The sequence below is a fragment of the Capricornis sumatraensis genome, chromosome 4, assembly GCF_032405125.1.
Source record: "Capricornis sumatraensis isolate serow.1 chromosome 4, serow.2, whole genome shotgun sequence".
NCBI lineage: Eukaryota > Metazoa > Chordata > Mammalia > Artiodactyla > Bovidae > Capricornis > Capricornis sumatraensis.
In genome coordinates this window covers 14,093,617-14,118,940 of record NC_091072.1, presented here as the reverse complement: position 1 = coordinate 14,118,940, position 25,324 = coordinate 14,093,617, and the positions used below count along the sequence as shown (strand labels likewise).

The window sequence follows — 25,324 nt, the reverse complement described above, 5'->3', positions numbered from 1 at the left end:
AAGGCTGAGCTCTGAAGAATTGATGCTTTTGAACTGTGGTGTTGGAGAAGACTCTTGAGAGTCCCTTGGACTGCAAGGAGATCCAACCAGTCCATTCTGAAGGAGATCAGCCCTGGGATTTCTTTGGAAGGAATGATGCTAAAGCTGAAACTCCAGTACTTTGGCCACCTCATGCCAAGAGTTGACTCACTGGAAAAGACTCCGATGCTGGGAGGGATTGGGGCTGGGAGGAGAAGGGGACGAAAGAGGATGAGATGGCTGGAAGGCATCACTGACTCAATGGACGTGAGTCTGAGTGAACTCCGGGGGTTGGTGATGGACAGGGAGGCCTGGCGTGCTGCGGTTCATGGGGTCGCAAAGAGTCGGACACGACTGAGCGACTGAACTGAACTAGTCCCTTAACCCAACCTCAGATTTGTGTTTTAATTTCCCTTTGTATTGGTTTTCTTTTGTTGCATAACAAATTACCACACATTTATCAGAAAAAAACACCCATTTATTGCCCCAGCTTTTTTGTAGGGCAGAAGTCTAGGCATGGCCTAACTGGTTTCTCTGATCAGGATCTCACAAGGCTGAGGTCAAGGTGGTGGTGGGAACATATTCTCATCTAGAGCTCAGAGGGTTTTTTCTATGTTTATTAGGGTTGTTGACAAATTCAGGTCCTTTGGGCTGTAGGACTGAAGTCCCCTTTTTCTTACTGGCTGTTAGACAGGGTTCACTCACAGCTCCTAGGGAACACTCTCAGGTCCTAGCCACATATCCCCAGCCCCAGCTCCCAACCATAGGCAGTTCACAGCATGGCTGTTTGCTTTCTTCCAAGCCACCAGGAGAGATACTTGCAGATAAGAGCTGTATCTTTTCTCTCTTAAGGGCTACTTGATTAGGTCAAGTCCACTCAGCAAAATCTCTTAGTCAATTCATAATCAACTGATTGGGGATGTTAGTCATATCTGAAGAATTCCTGTTGCCTTATAATCCATCATAATCATAGGAGTGATTCAAAATACTCTTCAGGCCTTAAAATTATGTGAGTCCATATGAAACTTTCAGCAACTGTTCCAACGTGATGGATAGATGTGTAATTTCACATTGGATATGATGAACTAACTGCCATGATGCACTGAAATAACAAATCCTCACTGGACAGCTCTAAGTCAGAAGAGTGGGCATTCCAGCAAGCAGCTCTCCAGCCTGGACCACTCCACCAGCTAATGCACATCTCATCACTGACTCATGGCTGCCTCCTATTTTACCAAAGCAATTTCATTCTGAAACAAGACCAAAATATTTACTATAGAATCACATGTTAGGATTGGGAGAAACACAAACTTGAAAATGATCAACATACAATCAGTTCCCCCTTGTAGCTTTCCTGACATGTGGCTTCCCAGCCAGCTCCTATGATCAGCCCATTCTCTGATCAGCTCTGACTTTCAGAAGGTCTCCTTACAATGAAGTGAAATCTGTCACCGGGTACCTTCTTCCGACTGATTCTAGATTTTTTTTTCTTGCATTGAGAATATTTTTAAAAATCTAATGATATTCTCAGCTGAGACCTCCTTGGATATAGGAAGCTGAAGGTTGTGACTCCCCTGAGTGGAAGAGCCTGCTGTAAATCTCCAGTTGACAATTTACTAAGCTACTAGAGACGTTATTTACTATGTTAGAAGAGAGAGAGCTTGTCCATGTATTTCATAGACTCCATCACGGGCAAGCATTTTTTGCATATGTGTTAACACTGCTTTTCTCAAAATAGCAAGAGTGTTGATTAGCAATGCTGCTACTTAGCTCTGATCCTGTGTTCTTTGTTTTGTTTATAGAGTGAAAGAGAGACCATCACTTTCTTTGCACAAGAGGACAGCACTTTTCCTGCACAGACTGGCCCCAAAGCCTTCAAAATCCCCTACTCCATCAGACAGCGGATTTGTGCTACGTTTGACACCCCCAATGCCAAAGGCAAGGACTGGCAGATGTTAGCACAGAAAAACAGCATCAACAGGTAACTGGGGGCAACTGCTAAAAGAGGATTTTACTAAACGAACTTGAAAAATAGAATGGGTTGGGTAGATCCATGTAGTTTCCAGGCCCTGATATCTGCATGGATTCCTCTGGCCATATTTCATGTGACGTTTGGCCAAGGAAGTGGGAGAAGAGCAAAAATATGACAAGTGTGTGTGACCTTTCCTGCCACCACACTCCACCTTTGGGGATGTCACGGGAAAGTCTTACTTTGGTCCTGATCCCATCTACAAGTTTGCTAACTGGGCTGCCGTAATGGGGGTTTAGACTGTGTCATCTTGGTACTGGTGAGGGAGCTCAGAGTCTTGAAACCAAGAAGCAAGTTTCTCACACCTCCTCTCCCTACTAGGGTAACCTTAAGCATTATTTAACCCCTAGTAAGGATATGCTCAGGCTTTCCTGGAGGCCCAGTGGTAAAGAATCTGCCTGCCAATGCAGGAGACCTGAGTTCAGTCACTGGGGTCAGGAAGATCTCCTGGAGAAGGAAATGGCAATCCACTCCAGTATTCTTGTCTGGGAAATCCCATGGACAGAGGAACCTGGCAGGCTGCGTCCATGGATTGCAAAAGAGTCAGGCATGACTTAGCAACTAAGCAATAACAAAGGATATGCTCAGCCTGAAGAACTGGGTGCCTGAATACAAAAAAGGAAGTTTGAGATGATACTTCCCAGGTCTGAAGGCAGAGGGATTTAAAATAGGCAAAAGATTACGTGGGCCCCACCTGTGAGTCTGCTGCTTAAACCAGCCATTAGTTGTTACTGGGCTAATGTTGTGGTTGAGTTGAAAGTAAACTAGAGAGATTCATTAAGGGACTGTCTTTGAGGAGAAAAAGCAGGGGTGAGTCTATTCAGAGCAGCACTGATGAGGAGGCAGCGTTGGGCTCAGCTTGAGGAATGGCAGGGAAAAGGCACTGACGAATCGCATACCCTGTCGCCTTACCCACCTCGCACGCCCAGAATGAAAAGAGAACAAGTTTTGCCAGCGCCACTTGCTTTCCCTTCCCTTTGTGTCCCTCCCCCACTCCACTCTGGAGACAAAGCCTTATTTTTCTTACTGTTTGGCCTACTCTGTCATTTCCATTTTTTGTTCTCTGTTTTTACAGACATCTTACCTGCCTCTCTCTTCTCTGCAAGGCAGGTAGATGTCTGCCAAGAAAGGATAGAGGGCCATTCCCTGTTTCAAAGGGATCCAGAATCCAAGAATGCAGGGGCCAACTAGAGAGCAGTCAGAGAGGAAAATCAAGAGAAAACGGAATTGACAGAGACAGGCCTGAGAAGAACACATTCTTGAAAAGGCAGATATTGAAAATGAGAGAATACAAAAATGTATGCGTGTACAGGAGGGAAAAAATTAGGTTGAATTTTTCCCAGCAGCTTTGATAAAGGGTGAGATGTGTCATGTATAACTCATGAACACCGTGACTATGACAGTTTCACTTTCTGATCAGTGTGGGGACAAGAATGAAAAACTTACCCAGAGAATAGAATATGGTCTTAAAAAAAAAAAAAATGAACTTTGGGCAGGCACTCAAAAGCTCTGTACAGCAATCCTGGTTCTACAGCTCATATAAGTCTGCCCCCGACACATCACTGACCACCCCTATAATACTTTTTCTACAGATGCAATTCATAGTATTCAAACTACATTAACTCTCTAATCCATTCTGGCAATAAGAGTTTATGATTTTTAATTTACCATTTACAAGAAAATAATTGCCACAAAATATGAACATGCCCATGGATGCTGTCATTAATTTGCTAAATGAGCGTGTGCATGTCCCTGCCTTGTTCATTTTTTTTCTCTACTTAAGAGTAAACACATGAGAACTACAAGGACTGCCTCCAAAGTCATCAATTTCAGACCTTATACAGCAGGGAAAATGCATCTCAAACTGGGAGACTTAACGTGGACATCCTTTTCTGTCTCGGCTATAATGAGCAGTAACAGCTACACAGGGGCACGCTGTCCCCTCTAATGTCAGGTCAAAACACAAGAACATTTGGTGTGCCAGTTTGTTTTTGTTTGCTTCTGTTTCGCCTTGAAAACCCTTTCTCTAGGAAAGCCGAAATGTCCTTAACATCCAAAATTCAAATAACCTACTCTGGAAAGTTTCTACCATAGTTTCAAGAAAATCTCCATTTTCAGTCAATTTTAGTAAGTAAATGTTAGTCACTCAGTCATGTCCAACTCTTTGCAACCCCACAGAAGATATAACACACCAGGCTCCTGTCTCCATAGAATTCTCTAGGCAGGAATACTGGAGTGGGTTGCCATTTCCTTCTCCAGGGGATCTTCCCTACCCAGGGATCAAAACCAGGTCTTCTGCATTGCAGGTGGATTCTTTACCACCATCTGAGCCTCCAGGGAAGCCTGAATATATATATGAAAGTGCGTGTGTGTATATCTATATATATGTGTGTGTGTGTATATGTATATATGTGTACATGTGTATACAAATATGCACACATGTATATACACATGTATACATACACACATATATATCTTCTCCAGCATGGGAAGAAACATGTAACAGGTGAAGGATATTTTCAGATGTAATTTGTTAAAACTTCTTGTTGCATAATCTGAAATCACTGATCTTGCTCTCTTAGGGTTACAAATAATAGAGTCCTTATTACATTACATAATCATCAGTTGCTAGTGTGATCATTAATGTGTGTTAAAACACAGAAATCTGACATTGTCGACAGGCCAATATCATTGGGTAAGAAAGCTGTTCTGTAGCTTAAGATTTCATCAACCCTGGTATCACAAAAGATCATCCCAAGAGTCACTCTTCTGTTAGGGAATTCACCTACCTCTGTCTTGTGACAGCATCTTTACCTGACTCTCCCCTTCCTTTCAATTTCCAAAAGTGAAAAGTTAGTACAGCAACAGCCCTCAAACCATAAAGGAAGCATTTCAAACGGAGTGGAGAGAAACAGTGGCTGTTTTCATGTTGCCAGTGAAAACATTCTCCTCCTTTTGGTAAATGCAAATGTCACTGATGATAATTTGCCTTTTTTTCAAACAAGTGCCTACTTAGATCTGAATCGGAAAGAAGATACATGAACGAGTAAGTTAAAGGCTTAGACTGTGAGACATGTCGGGGGGTTGGGGCGGGGGGCATGCTGTAAGGCAACACAGGTGGCCTTGCAACTTGCCTGGCATATGGATCACGATAAATAAGCCACACAGCCCAGCAAAGAATGTCATAGTTAACAGCTGCAATTACAGATTCTGTGAGCAAACTGTTACTCAGAGTCCATACTTACTGCATTTTCAGAGCCGAGATTGCACTTTTATTCTACAAATCCAGCTGCAATAATTCTCCACTTAAGTGCTCTTGGCCACAGCTGATTGGTAGGTGGGTGGGACTAATAAAGAATTGATCACATAGGAGTAGAGGGTAGGGACCTTTGCTGAGAACTAAACTAAGTAATATCAGAAACTAACTGCTTCAGCTAGAAGTACTCACCCATATTTAAATTTCCATAGCATTTTGTATTTGTATGATACTTTTAAAAATTACAGTTAGATATACCTAGATAGTACTTTCTGCTGCTGCTGCTACTGCTAAGTCACTTCAGTCGTGTTCAACTCTGTGTGACCCCATAGACGGCAGCCAACCAGGCTCCACCATCCCTGGGATTCTCCAGGCAAGAACACTGGAATGGGTTGCCATTTCCTTCTCTAATGCATGAAAGTGAAAAGTGAAAGTGAAGTCGCTCAGTCATGCCGACTCTTAGCGACCCCATGGACTGCAGCCTACCAGGCTCCTCCGTCCATGGGATTTTCCAGGCAAGAATGCTGGAGTGGGTTGCCATTGCCTTCTCCATCGTACTTTCTACTTCTGGGAGAATCAAGAAATTTGCCCTGAATGAATGACACGATCTTTCTCTTTGGATAGTATGCTGTGCTGTGCTTGGTCGTTCAGTCACGTCTGACTCTTTGCAACCCCATGGACTGTAACCCACCAGGCTCCTCTGTCCGTGAGGATTTTCCAGGCAAGAATGCTGGAGTGGGTTGCCATGCATTTCTCCAGGGAATTTTCCCAACCCAGGAATTGAACCAGGGTCTCCTGCACTGCAGGCAGGTTCTTTACCAGCTGAGCTACCAGGGAAGCCCTTGGATAGTATACTTGACCTTAAAATCTTGCCTAATAGAATTGATATGAATAAGCATCAAAGGATTTTGAAAGTTGGTCTCAAAAGAGAATTTGGCTATTATTATGGAAGATTCCTGTCTTTCCCCTCAGTAGCTGAAATTCTACTATTAGGTCATTCTTCTTTAAGACTTCATGATGATCATATTCCAGAAATCCTTGTGAAAACACAGCAGCGTGACCAAGTTGCTATGGGAACAGATGCTGGATAAAGTGCATGAGATACAAAAGGGTGAGGAGAAGGGAAGCAGCCAGAATGGAAGAAAGGATTCCAAGATGAAATGGAGTAGATAAATTACACTTTATTAAGAGTTTCTCATAATAGTATACTTCTTTGAAGTACTGCTGGAGAAAGGTATTAGTCATCGGTCAGCTGTGTGTTCAGTTGTACTTTGGATGTTAATGTTTTTAGATGATGGTGTAGAAACTGCAAGCAAATGACATGTCTCAAGCCTCATGGCTGATCAGTGGTGCTATGATAACTTGTTTTTCCACCAGATCTTTTAACCGGACCTCTAATGAGAAGCAGAATCTTCTCACGTTGAGGTCACATCCTTTTATTCCCTCTACCCACCCTGTTAATTGGATGCACAGGAGCAGTGAAATGGCCAGAGGGCAGTGGGGAAGGACAGAGGAATGTCACAAGACAGCTTATTAATCTATCTCTGAATAACTTGAGAATTCACTAAAAGTGGAACAGGCCCAGTGCCAGCTTTCTTTGGGGGGTAAAGGAAAGAGGAGGAGAAAAGAGAAAGTGATTACAAAATATATACAGAATGCCTGCTTCACAGCGGACTACCAAGTATGGTCACTCAAGGACCCGTGAGACTTTATTTTCACTCTTCTGTGGGGATTTGCTAGGATTACACCAAATGAAACTGTCTGGGTTTTGCAGGCTAGCGGTTAGAAAACACATCCTTAACCTTTAAATAATAAAGACAGTGCGAGGCTGCCATTTCAAAAAAAAAAAAGCAATCCTCATAACTCTAAGGTAAATTAATACATGGGAAGATAGAATTCATGACGCAGGTCCTTGGAGGCAAAGTATAATAAACCTCAAATCACATTTTCTGGTTCTGGCCCAATAGACCTTTGCCGAGTTTGCCGAGTCTAAATTTGAAGAGCCCTCAGTGTGAAGCCAGAGAGACCCAACACAGCCAAGTGGTGGGTGTTCAGGCTTCATCCCAGTTAAGGTAATGACTCATGAAACTGCCTACTAATACGAATCTGAAAACAGCCTGGGGCCAGTTTAGCCATGAACAAACCATATATACAGTTTGTAAGTGGCAGGTTTTTCTCCTAAAGGCAGTATGCGAGAGAAGCTGTTTTTGCCCCTCCCAGAGAACCAACGGAGAAGGCAACGGCACCCCACTCCAGATTTTCCAGCCGGGAAAATCCCATGGACGGAGGAGCCTGATAGGCTGCAGTCGATGGGGTCGCAAAGAATCGGACACAACTGAGCAACTTCACTTTCACTTTTATGCATTGGAGAAGGAAATGGCAACCCACTCCAGTGTTCTTGCCTGGAGGATCCCAGGGATGGGGTCTCACAGAGTCAGACACGACTGAAGCGACTTAGCAGCAGCAGCAGAGAACCAAAGTGGTGCTCCCACTCTAAGCTGCAGGAGTGGTGACAGGGGCGTTCTATTCCTTTTATGCAAGGGGTGAGTTTGCACTGGTCTTTGAAGGACTAAGTTTCCCTTCTTTCTTTAGTCAGTAAGTCATGTCTGACTCTTTTGTAACACCAGGGACTATGGCCCACCAGGCTCCCCTGTTCATGGGTCCTTCTAGGCAATAATACTGGAGTGGGTTGCCATTCCCTTCTCCAGGGGATCTTCCCGACCCAGGGATTGAACCCACGTCGCCTGCATTGGCAGGTGGGTTCTGTACCATTGAGCCACCAGGGAAGCCCTATCCCTTAAGTTAATGTAATTTTCAGAAAAGATGGACATGCCCAAGCCCCTTTATAGTGGAAATCATTCTCTTCGTGGGTTCATCTCAAGCAGTAGTACAAATGCTTACAAAGTCAGAATCCCTGGATTTGACTGTCTTCATAATTGGAGAAAATGAAATTATGGGGAGGATTTCACTAATTCATTAAATAATCCTTTAATAAAGTACTTAACTATTTCTTTTCTGTATGTGTGAAGATTTATTTAAACACATTGAGTATTTTTCAAATGGAAAAGTGTCACTGTTTCTCCCTTTCCCCCTGCAGGATTAATACCATGGTCTTTTATCTTGGAACAAATAGTGGTCTTTCTCCTCTATCCTCAGGATTCTTGAAAATATCTCAGTGTTATTGAAGAAGAACGTTAAATGAGACGTATTTTTCCATGCTATATCCCCATTCAAAGAAATTTGAGATTTGCTTTTGCAGTTTTCACTGCCATTCACTGCCAAATATGAGAAATTGTCAGAGGCTTATAATGAATGAAGCTGGAGAGCTGAAAACAGAGTCTACAACTGGCTTTATTCCTTTTGGCAGCTCACTGGGGGTCCTGAAGGCTCCAAGGCTTAAATCCATTTTCTAAAGAAGGAAGAATCCTTGCTAGTCCCTTTCAGGAGCCAGATAATGGAATAAGCAAAAGGAAGAACTATTAATATTTATTGCCAGATTAATTGGCCCCAGATAATTAATGCACCACCCTTAGGGCACAACAGAGTGGAACTCAGCATGTTTTCAACTGCCTTTATGTTTTCCTCTTGGGTTCCCCACACCAGCTTCCTTTCATGTGAAGGCACGGGGATAGAGGGGGGCATTGGGGGGGGGGTGGAGAGGCAGAGGTGATATGATGATGAGCATCTTTTGCCTATTCTTTAGGAAGTGAATCAGACTTGGTTTATCGTAAAAGCTGCTCTGCTGTTTGAGTGGCCAGTGAGGATGAAATCTGGGGATGAAAGCTTGATGAATTGAGCAAATGCTTATGCTGTGTCCAATTACTGTTATTCAGTATAAATGGTTTCTCTCTTCTATTTGCATTTAAAGAACCATATGGAGATTGTTTTTGGTCACATAAGAGGTTTTCATTAAATGAGACAATTAGGATGATAGCAGGGATATTAATATTTTTTTTCATTATGACTATGTTTCAATTCCCTGTTTGCTACTATACAGTAGGATTACACACCATTCTCATAATGATGTCTCCCAATTTATTATAGGCAGCTTAACTTAGTTTTCACTTTGTATGCTGCCAAACTATTCAGAAAGAAGCTATTTTTTAGAAAAAGTGGACATAGGTATAAATGGCAATGGTTTATAGAATATAAACAAATTTGTTGCCTCAGTGTTACAGGTGCAAGTGGTTCCCTGCTACTTGGAAGTGTTGAGTGACCCCCTAAATTCTGCATGAAAGTATTGCAGAAAGTATTGTGATAAGGCATCTTCCGTGCTAAAAGATGTGAGGCTGCAGCTCAGATGTGGTCCCCTGCTAGATTCATTCATTCTCACCATTAGTTACGAAGAAGAGCTTGCAGCTTTCAAATAGGCATATCAACCCCCTGGTAGCAAGGCTCTTGAGCCACTGAAATAGAGGCTTTGTTATCTGGAATTCAGAATGAAAGGCAGTCCCTTATAGGTCACACATAGTCAAGATAGAACTAAGATGCTAAGACAGGCAGACTCCAGCTTTAAGGACACACGTGCCCTGGGTAGCTCTTTCTGCCTGTATGTCCCCAGGGCTCACACAGGGCCTCAGACCTGCGCCTCCTCCATTACTGTTATCTGATCTTTCTGTTAACTGACTGAGGATTTAGATGTTACTATTCCCTAAGATGTTTGTATTTGAATACTTCTTTCAAGTACTAAAGAAAGGCTGGTATCTTTCGCTTCACACCTAGACACTTTGCCTTTTCATAAAACGAGCCCTGGGTTGCAACAGTAAATGGCAGAGTTTTATCATTAGATCCTCAGTTCTCTCCTCCTCTCTGTACCCAAAAATGGGAACAGGAAGCACAGTAATTATTTCCAAAAATTCTCAAATCTAACCTAATTTCCAACTAACATGGTCATTAGTCTGAGGCTGCATTTTGAAAACTGAGATTGTATATTAAAATTTGGTGGTTGACCCATATACACCATTATAAGCTGGCCTGTGTCTAACTAGTGAAATTGCTAACGATTTATGTTCTCAATTCTGCCCTGGCTTCCACATAAAGAATGGAATTTTAATTGGGGATGAGGGACAACAGGGTAAGGAAGACTCAGGAAGATGAAATTAACCATAGTAATAAAACATCTCCTCAGGAGCTCAGGTGAATAGAAAGCTTGTAGGGGCAACAAAACAAAATTAAATAAACTATTACTACTTAATGAATGTACATGGATAAATCTATCTAGGTGTCTTAGCATGTACTTTTTATGGTTTATCTGGCTTCTTTCAGTGAGCCTTCCAAAGGAAAAGATGAGGTCATTGAGTCTACAGGATTTAGAACAAAAGAATTGAAGACAAAGGGTGATTCTAAAGTAAATTCCTAAGATTTAGAGTAGATAATCTTATCTATACAGTATGCAGGGCTTCCCTGATAGCTCATTCGGTTAAGAATCCACCTGCAATGCAGGAGACCCAGGATTCCTGAATCAGGAAGATCCACTCAGAAGGGATAGACTACCCACTCCAGTATTCTTGGGCTTCCCTTGTGGCTCAGCTGGTAAAGAATCTACCTGCAATGCGGGGGACCTGGGTTCGATCCCTGGGTTGGAAAGATCCCCTGGAGAAGGCAAAGGGTGCCCACTCCAGTATTCTGGCCTGGAGAATTCCATGGACTACATAGTCCATGGGTTGCAAAGAGTCAGATATGACTGAACAACTTTCACTTTCACACAATATGCAGCATCTTTCAGTTCAGTTCAGTCGCTCAGTCGTGTCCGACTCTTTGCGACCCCATGAATCGCAGCACACCAGGCTTCCCTGTCCATCACCATCTCCCGGAGTTCACTCAGACTCACGTCCATCGAGTCAGTGATGCCATCCAGCCATCTCATCCTCTGTCGTCCCCTTCTTCTCCTGCCCCTAACCCCTCCCAGCATCAGAGTCTTTTCCAATGAGTCAACTCTTCACATGAGGTGGCCAAAGTACTGGAGCTTCAGCTTTAGCATCATTCCTTCCAAAGAAATCCCAGGGTTGATCTCCTTCAGAATGGACTGGTTGGATCTCCTTGCAGTCCAAAGGACCCTCAATAGTCTTCTCCAACACCACAGTTCAAAAGTATCAGTTCTTCGGCGCTCAGCCTTCTTCACAGTCCAGCTCTCACATCCATACATGACCACAGGAAAAACCATAGCCTTGACTAGACGGACCTTAGTTGGCAAAGTAATGTCTCTGCTTTTGAATATACTATCTAGGTTGGTCATAACTTTTCTTCCAAGGACTAAGCGTCTTTTAATTTCATGGCTGCTATTTTTCAGAATTATCTTAGTCGATCAGAATTTGAAAAGCCTATGACAAAAGATTCACTGCATGAAAAAGTAACAATTTGAAGCATCTAAGACCAGCATAATAAACACTGACTTCTAAACATTTTTCAAAGAGAAAGGAAAAAATTGTTTTGTTGGAGTCATCCACCTGAATTTCAAGATGTCTGTTTTTGCCAAATGTTCCTTTTTCATTTCCAAAAAAAAGAAAAACAAAGACACTCAGGAAATCAACTATTGCTATGAATTCTATTTTCTAGTATTAGCAGCATTTCCTGAATCATGTTTGCATTTACCTGCCAGTGTTCAAATGTACCAGCATTATTATGAAGAGAAATGGGTCACACAGATTGGGAACAAAATAATTTCAAAAGGGAAGTAGGAAGATAACCAAATGGATATATGGTATACCCATTTTCAAAAATATCATAAAACATTTGCACACATGTAAGTAGTAAAGTGGGGTTTCCCTAGTGGCTCAGATGGTAAAGAATTTGCCTGCAATGCAGGAGAACTGAGTTCCATCCCTGGGTCGGGATTATCCCCTGGAGAAGGAGATGGCAACCCACTCCAGTATTCTTGCCTGGGAAATCCCATGGACAGAGGAGCCTGGTGGACTATAATCCATGGGGTCGTGAAGAGTTGGACACAACTGAGCAACAAACACTTAAGCAGTAAAATAATCCAGCTATCTTTGAGAAATAGTCTGTATGTCCCCAGTCTTTTTGGCACCAGAGACCAGTTTCATGGAAGATCATTTTTCCATGGATTGGGGACAGGAGGCAGGGGATGGTTTCAGGGAAATTCAAGTGCATTACATTTATTGTGCGCTTTATTTCTATTATTATTGCATCAGCTCCATCTCAGATCATCGGGCATCAAATCTCAGAGGTTAGGGCCTCCTGGCCTATAGCTGTAGCACTCTAGGGTCTTTTGTCTATTAATTATCCTGGGGTAGACAGGTAAGTATAGTTTAATAGGATGTCTGTTTATCCCAAAGCTGACTGAATCATTTTTAATAAGGCTGATATGCTGCTACATGTATCTACTATAATTAAGTGGAATTTGAGATTTGTGTGTATTGCCGAGTGTACTTGTATAAATTGAGAGCGTCAATCTGAAACATGCTTTGGGGAGCACATTTAACTTGCTACAATATGTTCAGAGATCCGTGCCAAGGGAGAGTTCTATTTCTGCCTCTTTGATCATTTAGCTTCCTGTAGCCCTGGGTGCCTAGTCTGCACATGGGGGCATGTGCAGGGCTTCTAAGAACCCAGGGCCTGACAAGACTCATCCTGCAGCCTTGCTGTTCTTCCTCCAGGCAGGTGTGCTTGTAACAGCTTCGCACCACAGCAGCATCTATGAATATTCTGAATGGTTTGTTGGGACAAGGATTAATCCCAACCTCCAAAACATATTTTCTTCTGCCTCTCCTAAAGTTTTGTTTTTACATTTCATGCCCAGATCATCTTCTCATGTCAAACGTCAAAGCTCCCCCAGCAGTTACAAAGGATAAAGATCTCAGAGTGGTTGGAACAGGGCATGTAGCTCAGGGACCTCAGCAACTTCAACCGTCAAGGGCTTATTTTCAGCACCAGATGAATAGTCAGTTTCATCTTCTCTCAAATGGCTACTACATCTGGAAGTCTAGTTTGAGTTAAAAGACAAAACATGGGACGTCATCGGCACCATGACCTACAGGCCAAATCTGGCCCAACACCTGCTTTTCTAGCCCCAGAGCTAGAATGGTTTCAGGAGAATATGCAAGAATGATATGGTGTGATATGTGAAAACTGTGACATTCAAATTTCAGTGTCTCTATAAATATTAATTGGAACACAGTCACACCCTTTCACTTACACACTGCCAATGGCTACTTTCCCACTGCCATGGCAAAGTTGAGTAGCTGTTGTAGAGACCAGATGTGGTCCCTACGTTAAAAATATTTCCTCTGTGGGCCTTTAAAGAAATAGTTTGTCACCCATGGTGTAGAATAATGGGTAGCTGTGGGGTTAATAGGATCACGAGGATTCCAGTCACTCCCCCAGACCTGAGTCCATTATTCATCAGTAGCAAATACAAAATATAAACCCTCAATAATATGAGAAATTTGTACTTCTTTTTGTGGTGCTTGCCAGCATTTGTCTTCCTTTGAAATGACATTGGAGAGCATACAGAATTATTTCCCCCATGTCACAAATGTGTGTCAGTCGCCATTATTCTCAAATTACATAGATACAAATTAGTACACAGCCCACCTAGAATCCAGTCACACCTCTCAGTTTTTGCCTCTTTTTCAGCTATTTCTCCAGTTTGTAATCTGCTTGAACACTGGGTGGGATGTGCCCATTTATGTATAGACCTGGAGATATAGCGCCTTTCCCCACAAACAGCTCCCTACAGGTAGGAGGAAGTGGCAGCATTCAAAGCAATGTTTTGAGTAAAAGGAACCAGGATCCCTTCAACTACAGAAACAATATTTGCTTTGCTATTTCTAGTAGTGTAGAAATAACTATACTGGATTCCAGGGCCACCTATGAGGGGAGGGCAGTGGGAGCAAGAAGGAAGGAAAGAGAAGATAAAAGGAAAAGCAAGTAGAATTATTTTTTAGCCTGGGCTTCTCCCTCTCTCAAACTAAGATTCAGATGTATTGGAAAGTGTCTGTCGTACCCTGATATTTATGCTATTTGGCAACCAACTAGCTTTAAGTAGTCTCTTCAGACTTTTGAACAAAATAGAACTTTATTCACTCAAAATTACTGTTCATGCATTGCTTATAAATAATGAGCCCTTAAAAACTTGTCTCCTCTTTCAACTGCTCTTGGCTCTAGGAGTCTACTTTGTGATTACATGCTGAGTCTGATGATCGAAAGTCATACCACCTTCAAGACAGGCAAATCTTTGTTGACTTTGGGAAATCTTTTCAATTCATCAGAATTCTACCATGACATTTCTATCCCTGCTGTAAAAGTACCTCTGAAAACCTGTGACCTTTAATCCTCTGTGTGGTCTCAGTCTTCATCGTAGCAAAGTTATTGTCCAAAAGGTTATCATTTGTTTTCACTGAAAATCTCGTATCATCTGAAACAAGCTCCAAGCAATCAATTACTCAGTCGATAGATATTGAATAAATACCTGTCACAGTATTACGATCAGTGTTGTTGCAGAATCAGAAAATGATTAGCTATGGCCCTTCCAAGTGTCTGCAATCACAGTGAGAAGGCAGAGCTCACAAACATGGAATATATACATATGCATATGCATGTATACATATATATATATATGAATTTTACTCACATGAAAATGTAAGCAGAAGCATAAAGAGAAAAATAATAAGTCATGTTGAGCAAAGAGATGAGAATTGTCTATAAGATGTTACTGAAAAACCTGAATGAACCTTCTGGCCAACCCAGCACAATCCGGGCCTTATAAGAGTGTAGGATGTTCATAAACAGAGGGGAAAGAGGGAAAGTGGGCATTTCCTAGCAACAGAATTCACTGGATGAAGGCAAGGAGAAAAGCATTACCTCAGTCAGCGTTAATGGCTCAAAGGAAAAAAAGAATATGGAGGGAAAATACATATATAGCCATAGCTAGGATGAGGCCAGACCAAGGCAGGCAGTGAAAACAGATAGATACCTGATGACTGAAGAACAAACAGGAGATATTAGAGAGTTTGGAGCTCTAACGAGCTGGAAGGCGTTTGCTGCGATTCAACTGTAAATTCAATAGAGCATAAATAATGAAGCTGCTGAGTTTGTCAGAAAGAGAAGACTCAAAAATAAATGTCCTAGTGTGAGAGATTAGAAGAATAGCTGTAGTTACTGGGATGCTTTTTTGCTTTTTTGATTCCTTTTTTAATGGGTAGAATATTTGTTACTAGAATGGGGGCCAGTAGGAGGCGTGGAGATTATACTGACTCCTGATGCACTGAGTCTGTGGAGGAAGACTGATACCTAATTGGAGCAGTCCCTCGGTCATTTAGAAATGTTTCACTAGCTCACATTAACCTAGAAGACAGGAGGTGCCGATTTAGACACTGTCCACTGGAGTTGATAACTAGTCCATTTGGTACATGAGCCCGAGGAATCACAGATAAAATCTTGACAGCCCGTATAATCACTGTGGGAGGCATAAAGAAGTGTCGGATATTTTGGAAAAAAATAATAGGAGTTATATCATCACATAAGTTAGTGGAACAGAGCTTTTTAAGAGGGTGTTCAAGAGAGAAACACGCTCACACACACACACACAACTCAAGGAAGGTGAGGACCAAGAAGACACTTACAGGATAAGAAGGTAATTGGAAGCCCTCCAAAGCACAGTTTCAGTTGAGTGATCTGATGCAAACTAGACCATCCCCAGGTCTACTTTAATGGAGCTCTTTAGTAAAATAATAGCTCTTACAGTTCATTTCTAATTCCCTTATAACGATTGTATATGTTTCTTTATTTCTGTTTATTTTTGCCTTGTCATTTTGTTTCTTCAATTCTGTCTAGGAATTTGTCTTATTTTGCTACACAAAGTAGCCCGTCTGCTGTCATTTTGAACCTGTGGGAAGCTCGTCATCAGCACGATGGTGACCTTGACTCCCTGGCCTGTGCCCTTGAAGAGATTGGAAGGACACACACGAAACTCTCGAACATCGCGGAATCCCAGCTTGATGAAGCCGACTTCAACTACAGCAGGCAAAACGGACTCTAGCCCACTTCCTCTCCTGAGAGAGTGACGGCCAGCTTTGGGACATTTGCTTTCAATGGGAAAGAAAGAGGCAGCTTTCTGCCCAGTGGCACTGGGGAGTTCAGCCTTCATTTATAATCAGTCAACATCCCCGATTGAAGACACTGAATTTGATATAAGTAAAATATCTTGGTAGGGAAAAGTACTAGCTCTCTTAAACATAAGGCGGTTCTACAGTCTCCTCTGAATCCATACTTGGGTTCACACTTGAGGGACTGCTTAGATTTGGAGTGACAAGGATAAAGTGAGATAACTGTGGGGAAAGATGAGCTGTAACAAAGCTGGGAAGCAGAGATTAAATCAGTGCATGTTTTGAAACAGATTTTTAATGATGCACCCCCAAAGGACCGGCTGATGCTGGTACCAGACTGTCAAGAGTTTTCTAACCAACTGGCATGGGAGATGTTGGCAATCAGAGTAAACTGGCTTTTAGAAGTGAAGCAGGGTTGCCAACTCATTTGTAGACTTCAACAGTGTCAAGAAGGGCATTTAGAATTTTGAATCTGAGTACACCACACCAGCACCAATTCCCTATCTATCCCAGCCACTCAATAGGTCGAGAGGTAAGAGAGACCACACGCTCGTCTTGCAGCATACCTACCCCACCTTCATTTTCTCCAAGGACAAATCTATCCACATTCTTTCTTCCCCTTACACTAGGGGAGAAGTTTCAAGGAACATAGACTTTTCAGTATGGGAATTTATTTTTTCTAGCTTAACGCAACAGAACCATCTCTAATTCTCAGCCAAGCCACTCAAGTTGCAAGTTATTAGAACACAGCTTATGCACAGATTTAGAGACGAGAGAGGTCAAGTCAGATCCAAGGAAACATGAATGCAGATGCCACAGGCCTCGAGCTGTCATTCTAGGGTGCAGGCGTTGATTTAGTTCCCCAGCATGGTGGTTATGAAGGGATGAGGGGTTTCAGGGTCCTTTACAAATCCAGTTCTTGAATTTTCCAGCCTTTTGGTACTGTGTTCATACAAAATCTCTCCATAGAGACTATAGATCATCCTCGTTTTGCCTCTTAAGTAATTAGCAAATGGTCTTTGCTCCAAATGTTATCCAACTACATAGACATGAGGAATACTGCTACCAATGTCTCAAACTACACACATTGTTCAGAGAGCCTTCACCCTCCAATAATTCAACCTTCTTGAGTATGTTTTCTTTAAGGACCATTAACATAGTGTACTATGGTTGAAATGAAAGGCAACAATATGGTGGAGAATTGAAATCCACAGATAATACATGATCCCCATCTTAACACTTCACTCCATCTTTTATCCTGTTTAATTATTTTTGACAACATGTCCTGGTAGACTAAAGATGAACAGATTTGCTCCTGTTCATTTAGTGGATGTTTTCATTAGCTGTCCAGAATCAGGAGAGCCAAAGTCAAGGACCTAGATTAACCCACTACCTAGCCATTGACTCCATTAGAATAAAAATAGGGAATGGGGGAGATAGGAAATACTTGGCAGTAGAGATGCAGCCAATTTTTTAAACAACATAGATCCCATGTTTAAAAAAATGAATCTCCACCTAAGTGAAAAACGCCCAAAAGTAAGGTGAATTTACAATACCCTGGGTAAGGCTTTGAAGAACTCTTTAATGTGTTGGCCATTTTCTCTAATGAATGTGTGGTACAAAGGTCCCTTGTATTTGATCGAAGGCTTTGCTACATGAAATTCAAAAGCATCTTGCTTTTCTCAGGAACCAAAGGTATATTACATAGAACAAGTCCTCCTAGAACTGTTGAACATATTTTCAAAATACCACACCTCCATCAGGAAAACACTTTTTTGCTAGTGTACTCAAGTTGTTTATTCCTTCTAGGAGCAAAACAGAGAAAGTGCAAAAGTGTAAATCATTTGCTACCCCTGATATGATTTGAGATAGAAGTGGAAACTGATGGTCAGTCTCCCAAAATAAACCTGAGGGTTGATTGGCATGGTGGTATACAGAAAGAATCTGCACTAAACTGCTGAATGCAAACTTAAACACAGTGTAGGGCTTATATTGTTATCCACCTTGGATGATTTTTGTTTTAAATATCCTACCCATTTTTCCTCTTCTTTTCTAATTGGCCTTTTAATTGTTTCATCTATTCTATGAATCCACACAGATCTTTTTTAGATTTTTGATACATTTTTTATATGTATTTTTTTTAGTTTATTTTTTTAATTTTAAAATCTTTAATTCTTACATGTGTTCCCAAACATGAACCCCCCTCCTACCTCCCTCCCCATAACATCTCTGTGGGTCATCCCCATGCACCAGCCCTAAGCATGCTGTATCCTGCGTCAGACATAGACTGGCGATTCAATTCTTACATGATAGTATACATGTTAGAATGCCATTTTTTATATTTTAAAACAGATGGAAAATGTCAATGTTTTCCCTAGAATCTATCTAGATTGTTTTAAGAAAAGAATTTATTATCAATTCTTGTCTAGAATTTCCTCCATTTTCTTTTTTTTTTTTTTTTTTTGGCCTGAATTTTATAAATAAATGTGATAAAGGAAGCAAAAAAAACATAATTCACCTCAAATTTCAGCCCAAAGTTCAAATCCACCTTTCAATCCATTGTTTCCTCTTTACATTTCTCATTTCTTCCAGGATCCCATGTAGGATTTCTACAGGTTTTCTACAGTAGGAGATTCTGTGGCCATTGCAGGTCAGGATTGCACACTATTTTATAGTAGAATTCCAAAGAGAACCCATATTGTTGAGATTTACAGACCAAGATGTGTTTGTGTGTGGCAGAAGAGGATGAAACTGCACATCAGATAGACTTAGCTGGTGCTTGAACTTGTGGTTATTCACTGCAACCTAAACCCTGGTTTGATTTTAATACTTTCCTATCATCTTGCCTTTTTTGAAAGGAATTCACTCAGTCTAAGCACTTACACTCAAAAGTCTTATTGTCCTAGAGCAAAATGAAACAATAAAGGTGGTCTTTCATACTTGGTAGGTGACTTAAAAATTTTTACAGGATAGCCCACTTAATGCCAAATCTTTCAATGCTCTATAAGTCTAATAGCCCAGCTTTAAACATGACTTAAAAGGAGCCACCAAAACGCTGCATTTCCCAGCTTCACCAGACTGCAGCCCCATAAAGGTAATTTACAGTTTTTAGAGCATTGCTTGTGCAGTCTTCCAGGCTTACATTAAAAATCCTTTAAGCCAAAAGGAAGCTCACTCTATGGATTTAAATGCAAACTTCCTTTACCGGTGCAGGAAGTCTCATAAAACTCAGATGTACTCCCACAAAAATTTTATTGGCCTTTTTGTATGAGATGAATAGGAATTGACAGTTGTTCTCTTGAAAGAGGGGAACTTCTCTCTTTTCTATTATTTTTATTTCCAACTACAAGTGTTCTCCTTTGCCACAGTCCCTGTTATTTTCTTTTCAGTTGACTTTGAGAGAAGTTATGAAGTCAACTCACTAAACAGGGTTCTCTATGGATTAAAAGTTCTGGATGTATTATAACAGTTTCCCTTGATAGAAATTCTCAACATCGGGATTGATAAGAGAATATTAAAAAGAATAGAACTGGTTGAAGATGGTATTGTCCACTTTGCAAACATCTGACCAATCTATCTGTGAATTTCAAAATGTTGCAGAATCTTTTGATATGCTTTGGGTTTTCTTTTTTCGCCATCTTCCCTTCGATTTCTTAATCCCCCTGTAAAGGTGTTGAGTCAGATGTGTTAAAGGTGAAGTTCTCTCAGAGGGTCTTTGTTCCAGATCCGTGAAGGTCACAGGAACTATGAAGGAGCTGAGAAACGGCTTTTCTGGCCCACTGTGTGGCCCATTTTCATTAATTTTCCTCATGAAACATTGCAGAGTTCTGAATCCTTGGTAACTCCCATTGACTGGACCAGAGGTGACACCCACAGCAATGGGAGAACAAAATATTGTCCTACAGATAGTGACACATTCTATGATCCCTTGGTGTTAGTTGCCATAGTGCTGTATTTACAACAATTGATGCTTTAGCCAAACGCTGAATGGCCACTGTTTCTGCCGTTTCCACTGTTTTGTGTGCATAGAACTTTCCTGAACTACAAGCAAAAATGTATTTTGTCAAATGTCACAAAGTGAAAATGTTACTAATCTTAGGTGTGTTGCATATTTTGTGTTTTTACTTTCCAAACTTCTCTCAAAAGCTGCAGTTATAAAGCTGTTTGGCTGTGTTGACAGCATGTGGTGTTTTTGCAAAAGCAGTTCTAGGAGAGCCAGTGTCTGCCATGGACTCCTCACATCCCCAGTTCCAGGCTTGTCAACAAAACCGAGAAAGCGATTCGTGTGCTGTTTTTTTTTTTTTTTTTTTCCCAAGAAAGAAAAGGGGATGGAAATCAGACCTGGCTGTTAGTCACTAGTGTGTAGTACTGTGATCTGAAGTAGGAAATTTAACTCACATAGAATAATTGTGGTTTTTGAAGCAGCTACTTTGATTTTTCCTTTTGCTGTGAAGATCATGGATTTGGAATGTCCTCACAAGGTGGGCCTAAGACAGTGACACTGAACCCCGTGTCTTGGAACCCACCCTCCATCTGAACCCAAAGATTAAAAAGGCAGTAAGCTTCATGTTTAGGCCAGAGATGCAAAAGTTCCTCCCCCATCCCTAATATTGAGTTTGGCAAGGGGTACTTTTTTTTTTCCCCAAAAAAAGTTAAATGAGAAACTATATCACTAAATTGGATAATGTAGTTCTTCGCATGAATGGAAATGTGTGTTAAATCATTTTATGAAAGGCATGATAATAATGAAAATGTCCTTTGGCTTCAAATTGTGCTCACCTGCCAAAAGTATTTCCCTATCTGAAGCATTATTTACATCCAAATTCCTAAATTGGACAAATTATATAATCCCATTAAAATTGGATATAGAGAGTAGGTAAAAACATGACTGTGGTTCTGTTGAATCATGAAAAGGAAAGGTGGTATTTGAGAATTTGTGGACAGAATATCATGCCTTCTGACCCCATTACTGAAACAGATATTACAACCAGAAATAGATCTAATAATTCTAGTATTCCTCCATTAGCAGCTCTGATGATACTTAAAGGGAAGTCACCTCTTACCAGGAGACTTCCATTTAAGCCTCAGAGGGTGACTAAAATATTTCAATCGGAAACACCTTTCAAGGTCTGTCCTAAATTATGTTGACCACTCTCATTCAAAACTTCTGTGAAAGAAGGTGGGAAACACTCCATCTGTGGAAATTTTCCAGTCAGGAAAACAGTTTCCTCCTTTTCTAAACTGGAATAAAGACCAACTTAATATTTCCCATTCTTCAGAACCGTATCTGATTGGTGCATGCAATCCAGTAAGTCTCAACCTAGAAATATTGCAAATATAAGCAGTAAGAGGAAAACTGACTAATTCTTCCTGACTCAAACTGAAAAAACAAAAAGGGAAAAATATATATATAAGTAATGGTTTACCTCCACTTCTGTATGGAAGAATTTTTAAAACAGATTTCATTATGTTCTGTTTATTTTGGGAAAGTGTGTGTGCGTGTATGTGTGTGTGTGTCGGGGTGGGGAGGGTGGTTCTTTCAGATGACTCATATCTCAAACCCATTCCACTCTCAACATTCATTTGATGTGTTCAAAGCCGGAAAAAAAAAAAAAAAGCAGAACTGAATACTTAATTTGACATGAAGCTGAAGGAGTGAACAAGCCAGAGGAGAGAGTTTGAATAAAGCATGGCCTTGGCTTCATACCACACTTTTTGTGCCTTGTATTATCAGTGTAAATTCTGAATGTTGTACAGTAAATACTTGGATGGACTTCTTAGAAAAGGCTGCACTGGCTTCTTTTTCAGCACATGTACATATCTATAAATATATATACATATATATTTGGTAATGCCAAACAGCTGTGTTATATTGTATTGAACAAAAATGGACGGTTTGGATGTTTTATGTAGAGTTTGCAAAAAACTGGATGGTTACAGACTTTTCAAGATAAATGTACAGACATAAATTCCTGCATATCAGTTATTTATGAATAAAGAGTCTTTTATTGACATTTTAGGATACTCCATGAGTGGAACTCTGAACTCTCAATGAGAATCCCTTCTACACACTTCCTGACACATCCATGCTGGGGCTGGAATGCCTTCCATATCAAGGACAATTTCCAGTATATTGAACCTAATTAATATGTTGAACCTAATGTCTCCTGTCGTCAAGAAGATAAAATGAGGCACATGGAAGCAAAGATGAGATGATCTGTTTGAGATGCTCTCCTAAATATTTCTAGACCACATCAACACACACACATCACCACCCTTGGGATTTTATACAGTCTTAAGATACCTGCCACACCCTAACTGGGATACCATTTCCATTATTCCTCAAAATGCTTACATTATTTTTACAGACACTAGAGAATGTTCTGCCTCTCCATGGGAAAACGTTAAGAACATAAGTAATGTTGTACACTTCAAATACATCTTGACTGACTGAATCTGTTTTGAATGGTTTTTAACACATTATTGACCGGGAGATTTTTGCAGAAACTCATGCCTGTGGCTGGCGATTTGTTATATATGTGAATATTGAAATGTCTCCAGTCAATAATGTTCAGGTAACAAAAGATGTATTATTATGCCTCTGCTCAATAAGCTGTTAAAATGCTGAAAGTTCCCAAGAATTTAATAACTACTTACAACTGGTCGGAGCCTTTTTCAACAGTATGATTTACTGGAAGATGGTTTCCAATCTACTTCAATGAGTTGGTTGTCAATGAAAAGGTCAAAAATTGGCTTAAACCAGTGCTTTCTAAAACTTGGTTCTTTAAACCATTTCACAGATAACAGGTTTTGTCCCAAAATTAAGTTGGAAATTTATAGAATAAAATGTTCTCTAGATTTCTGAAAACCTTTATGTGTACAATGGATCTAGTGTGTATGACAGCTCTGAGAGGAGTATAGGTAACATCTCAACTTTTGGGGGGTCTTATGGGTCTAACAGGAATGGGTGTGAATAGTCACCAAGTGGCTGTGAGTTGTTTCAGCTATCCTTTCTGACCACTTTATGGTGGACAGCACTTTAAAGCTAATTAAAATGTTTTTAAGTTACTGGTGGAATGATAGTTGATTCTAATTAACTTAATCTAGGTAAATTAGTATGATTAGGTACTAATTGTTTCAGTTCTTCCTAATTGCTTAGTGGTTTCAATCGTGTCCGACTCTTTGTGACCTCAAGAACTGTAGACCACCAGGCTCCTCTGTCCATGGGATTTTCCCAGCAGGAATACTGGAGTGTGTTGCTATGCCCTCCTCCACAGGATCCCTGACCCAGGGATCAAACCCATACCTCCTTCATCCCCTGCATTGCAGGCAGAATTTGTTTCCTGCTGAGCCACCAGGGAAACCCATGATTAGGTAGAACCAGCAACAATTTCAGAATTATTTGAAATCATTACAGCAAATAAATCCAGCTTGGGTTGGTCGGAACAAATTTTAACTAGATAAAGGCTGTGTGGACTGACGCAAAGGTCCATATATAACTAGCTCGTTCTGATGGGAACTTAATAGATCAATTTGAACTGCTATAAATAAAATTTTAATAATTTATAAAAATTGTTAAAAAATTATTTTGAGTAGTTTTATAAAATTCTAAACTCTTCAAAATAATTATTTTTTTATGTTTTATCTAGTTAAGAACCAATTCTGAGTGGATTAAGCTACTTTGGGCTAATCTAGGTATATTCTGTGTAGCCAACATTTGTTAGTTCAGACTTATTCTGATAGGTATTACTCATTCATTTAAAAGGCTTATTTAGCATTTACTCAATAATAACAGAGTCTGGGCTCAAATTCTCCCTTTACCATTTAGCATTGATTTAGCCTGGAGAATTTCATGGACAGAGGAGCCTGGCAGGTTACAGTCCATGGGACTGCAGAGTCAGACAGGACTGAGTGACTTGCACTCAGTCACTCACTCAGGCAAGACACTTAATGGGCTTCCCCAGTGGCTTAGAGGAGCCGCAGTTTCAATCCCTGGCTCAGAAAGATCCCTTGGAGGAGGGCACAGCAATTCACCCCAGTAATCTTGCCTGAATAATCCCATGGACAGAGGAGCTGGGTGGCCTATAGTCCATAGGGTTGCAAAGAATCAGACACAACTGAAGTCACTTAGCACACATGCACACAAGACGTTTCATATTTCTGCTTTATTTCTAATACAGGGATGATCATAGAAACTTAAGAGTCTTTCCAGTGTCTGAGGATTAAATGAAAAAAAAAAAAAAATACAGGTAAAGCCCTTAGCGCGTTACATAGTACTTAGTAAGCAACAGTGAGTGTTAGCTTTTGTCTTACTTTAGAGAGGCTGTATGGAGAGCCATCAAAATGTGTATAAGATGAGCAAAGGCCGGGGAGTAATTGGAGTCTGCCATTCTCTGGATGTATGACCTTGGCCACGAAACTACCTTTGAAAGGAGATAATCATATCAAACTCTCTGGACACAAAGTAAATGTTCTAGAAATAGTGTAATGCCTGAACACACCTCCAGCTGTCTCTGGTTCTGAACAGAGATGTTCTAGAACAGTGGTCCCCAACCCCTGGGCCATGGACTGTTAGGAAACAGGCCGTACAGCAGAAGGTGAGCAGCAGGCAAGTGATCAAAGCTCCCTCTGCCGCTCGCCATCTCTGGCGTTGCAACCTGAACCATCTCTCCCCCTCCACTCTCCGTCTGTGGAAAAACTGTCTTCCACGAAACTGGTCCATGGTGCCAAAAAGGTTGGGGACCACTGTTTTAGAGTGTTCATTTTACAGTTGTCCCTCACTATGGGAGTGATTCCAGAACCCCCAAAGACATCAGTCGAACCCTACAGATGCTCAAGAGGCATACAGAAGACGGCACGATACGTGCGTGTAACCTAGGCCCACTCTGCTGTATACTTTTTTAAACAGTTCAAAGTCTTTATTGAATTTGTGACAATACTGCTTCTGTTTCATGA

General features: G+C 40.9%; 1 protein-coding gene across 2 annotated transcripts in view; it reads left to right on the top strand.

Annotated features, from left to right (window-relative positions):
* The window catches only part of UNC5D (unc-5 netrin receptor D), a 628,812-nt gene extending 612,510 nt beyond the window's left edge, over positions 1–16,302 (top strand). For both annotated transcript variants that reach the window (XM_068971067.1, XM_068971066.1), the window contains 2 exons: positions 1,821–1,999; positions 16,098–16,302. In XM_068971067.1, the coding sequence (XP_068827168.1) occupies positions 1,821–1,999; positions 16,098–16,302 (384 nt within the window). The remainder of the gene's footprint in view (positions 1–1,820; positions 2,000–16,097) is intronic.
* The last annotated feature ends 9,022 nt before the right edge of the window (positions 16,303–25,324 follow it).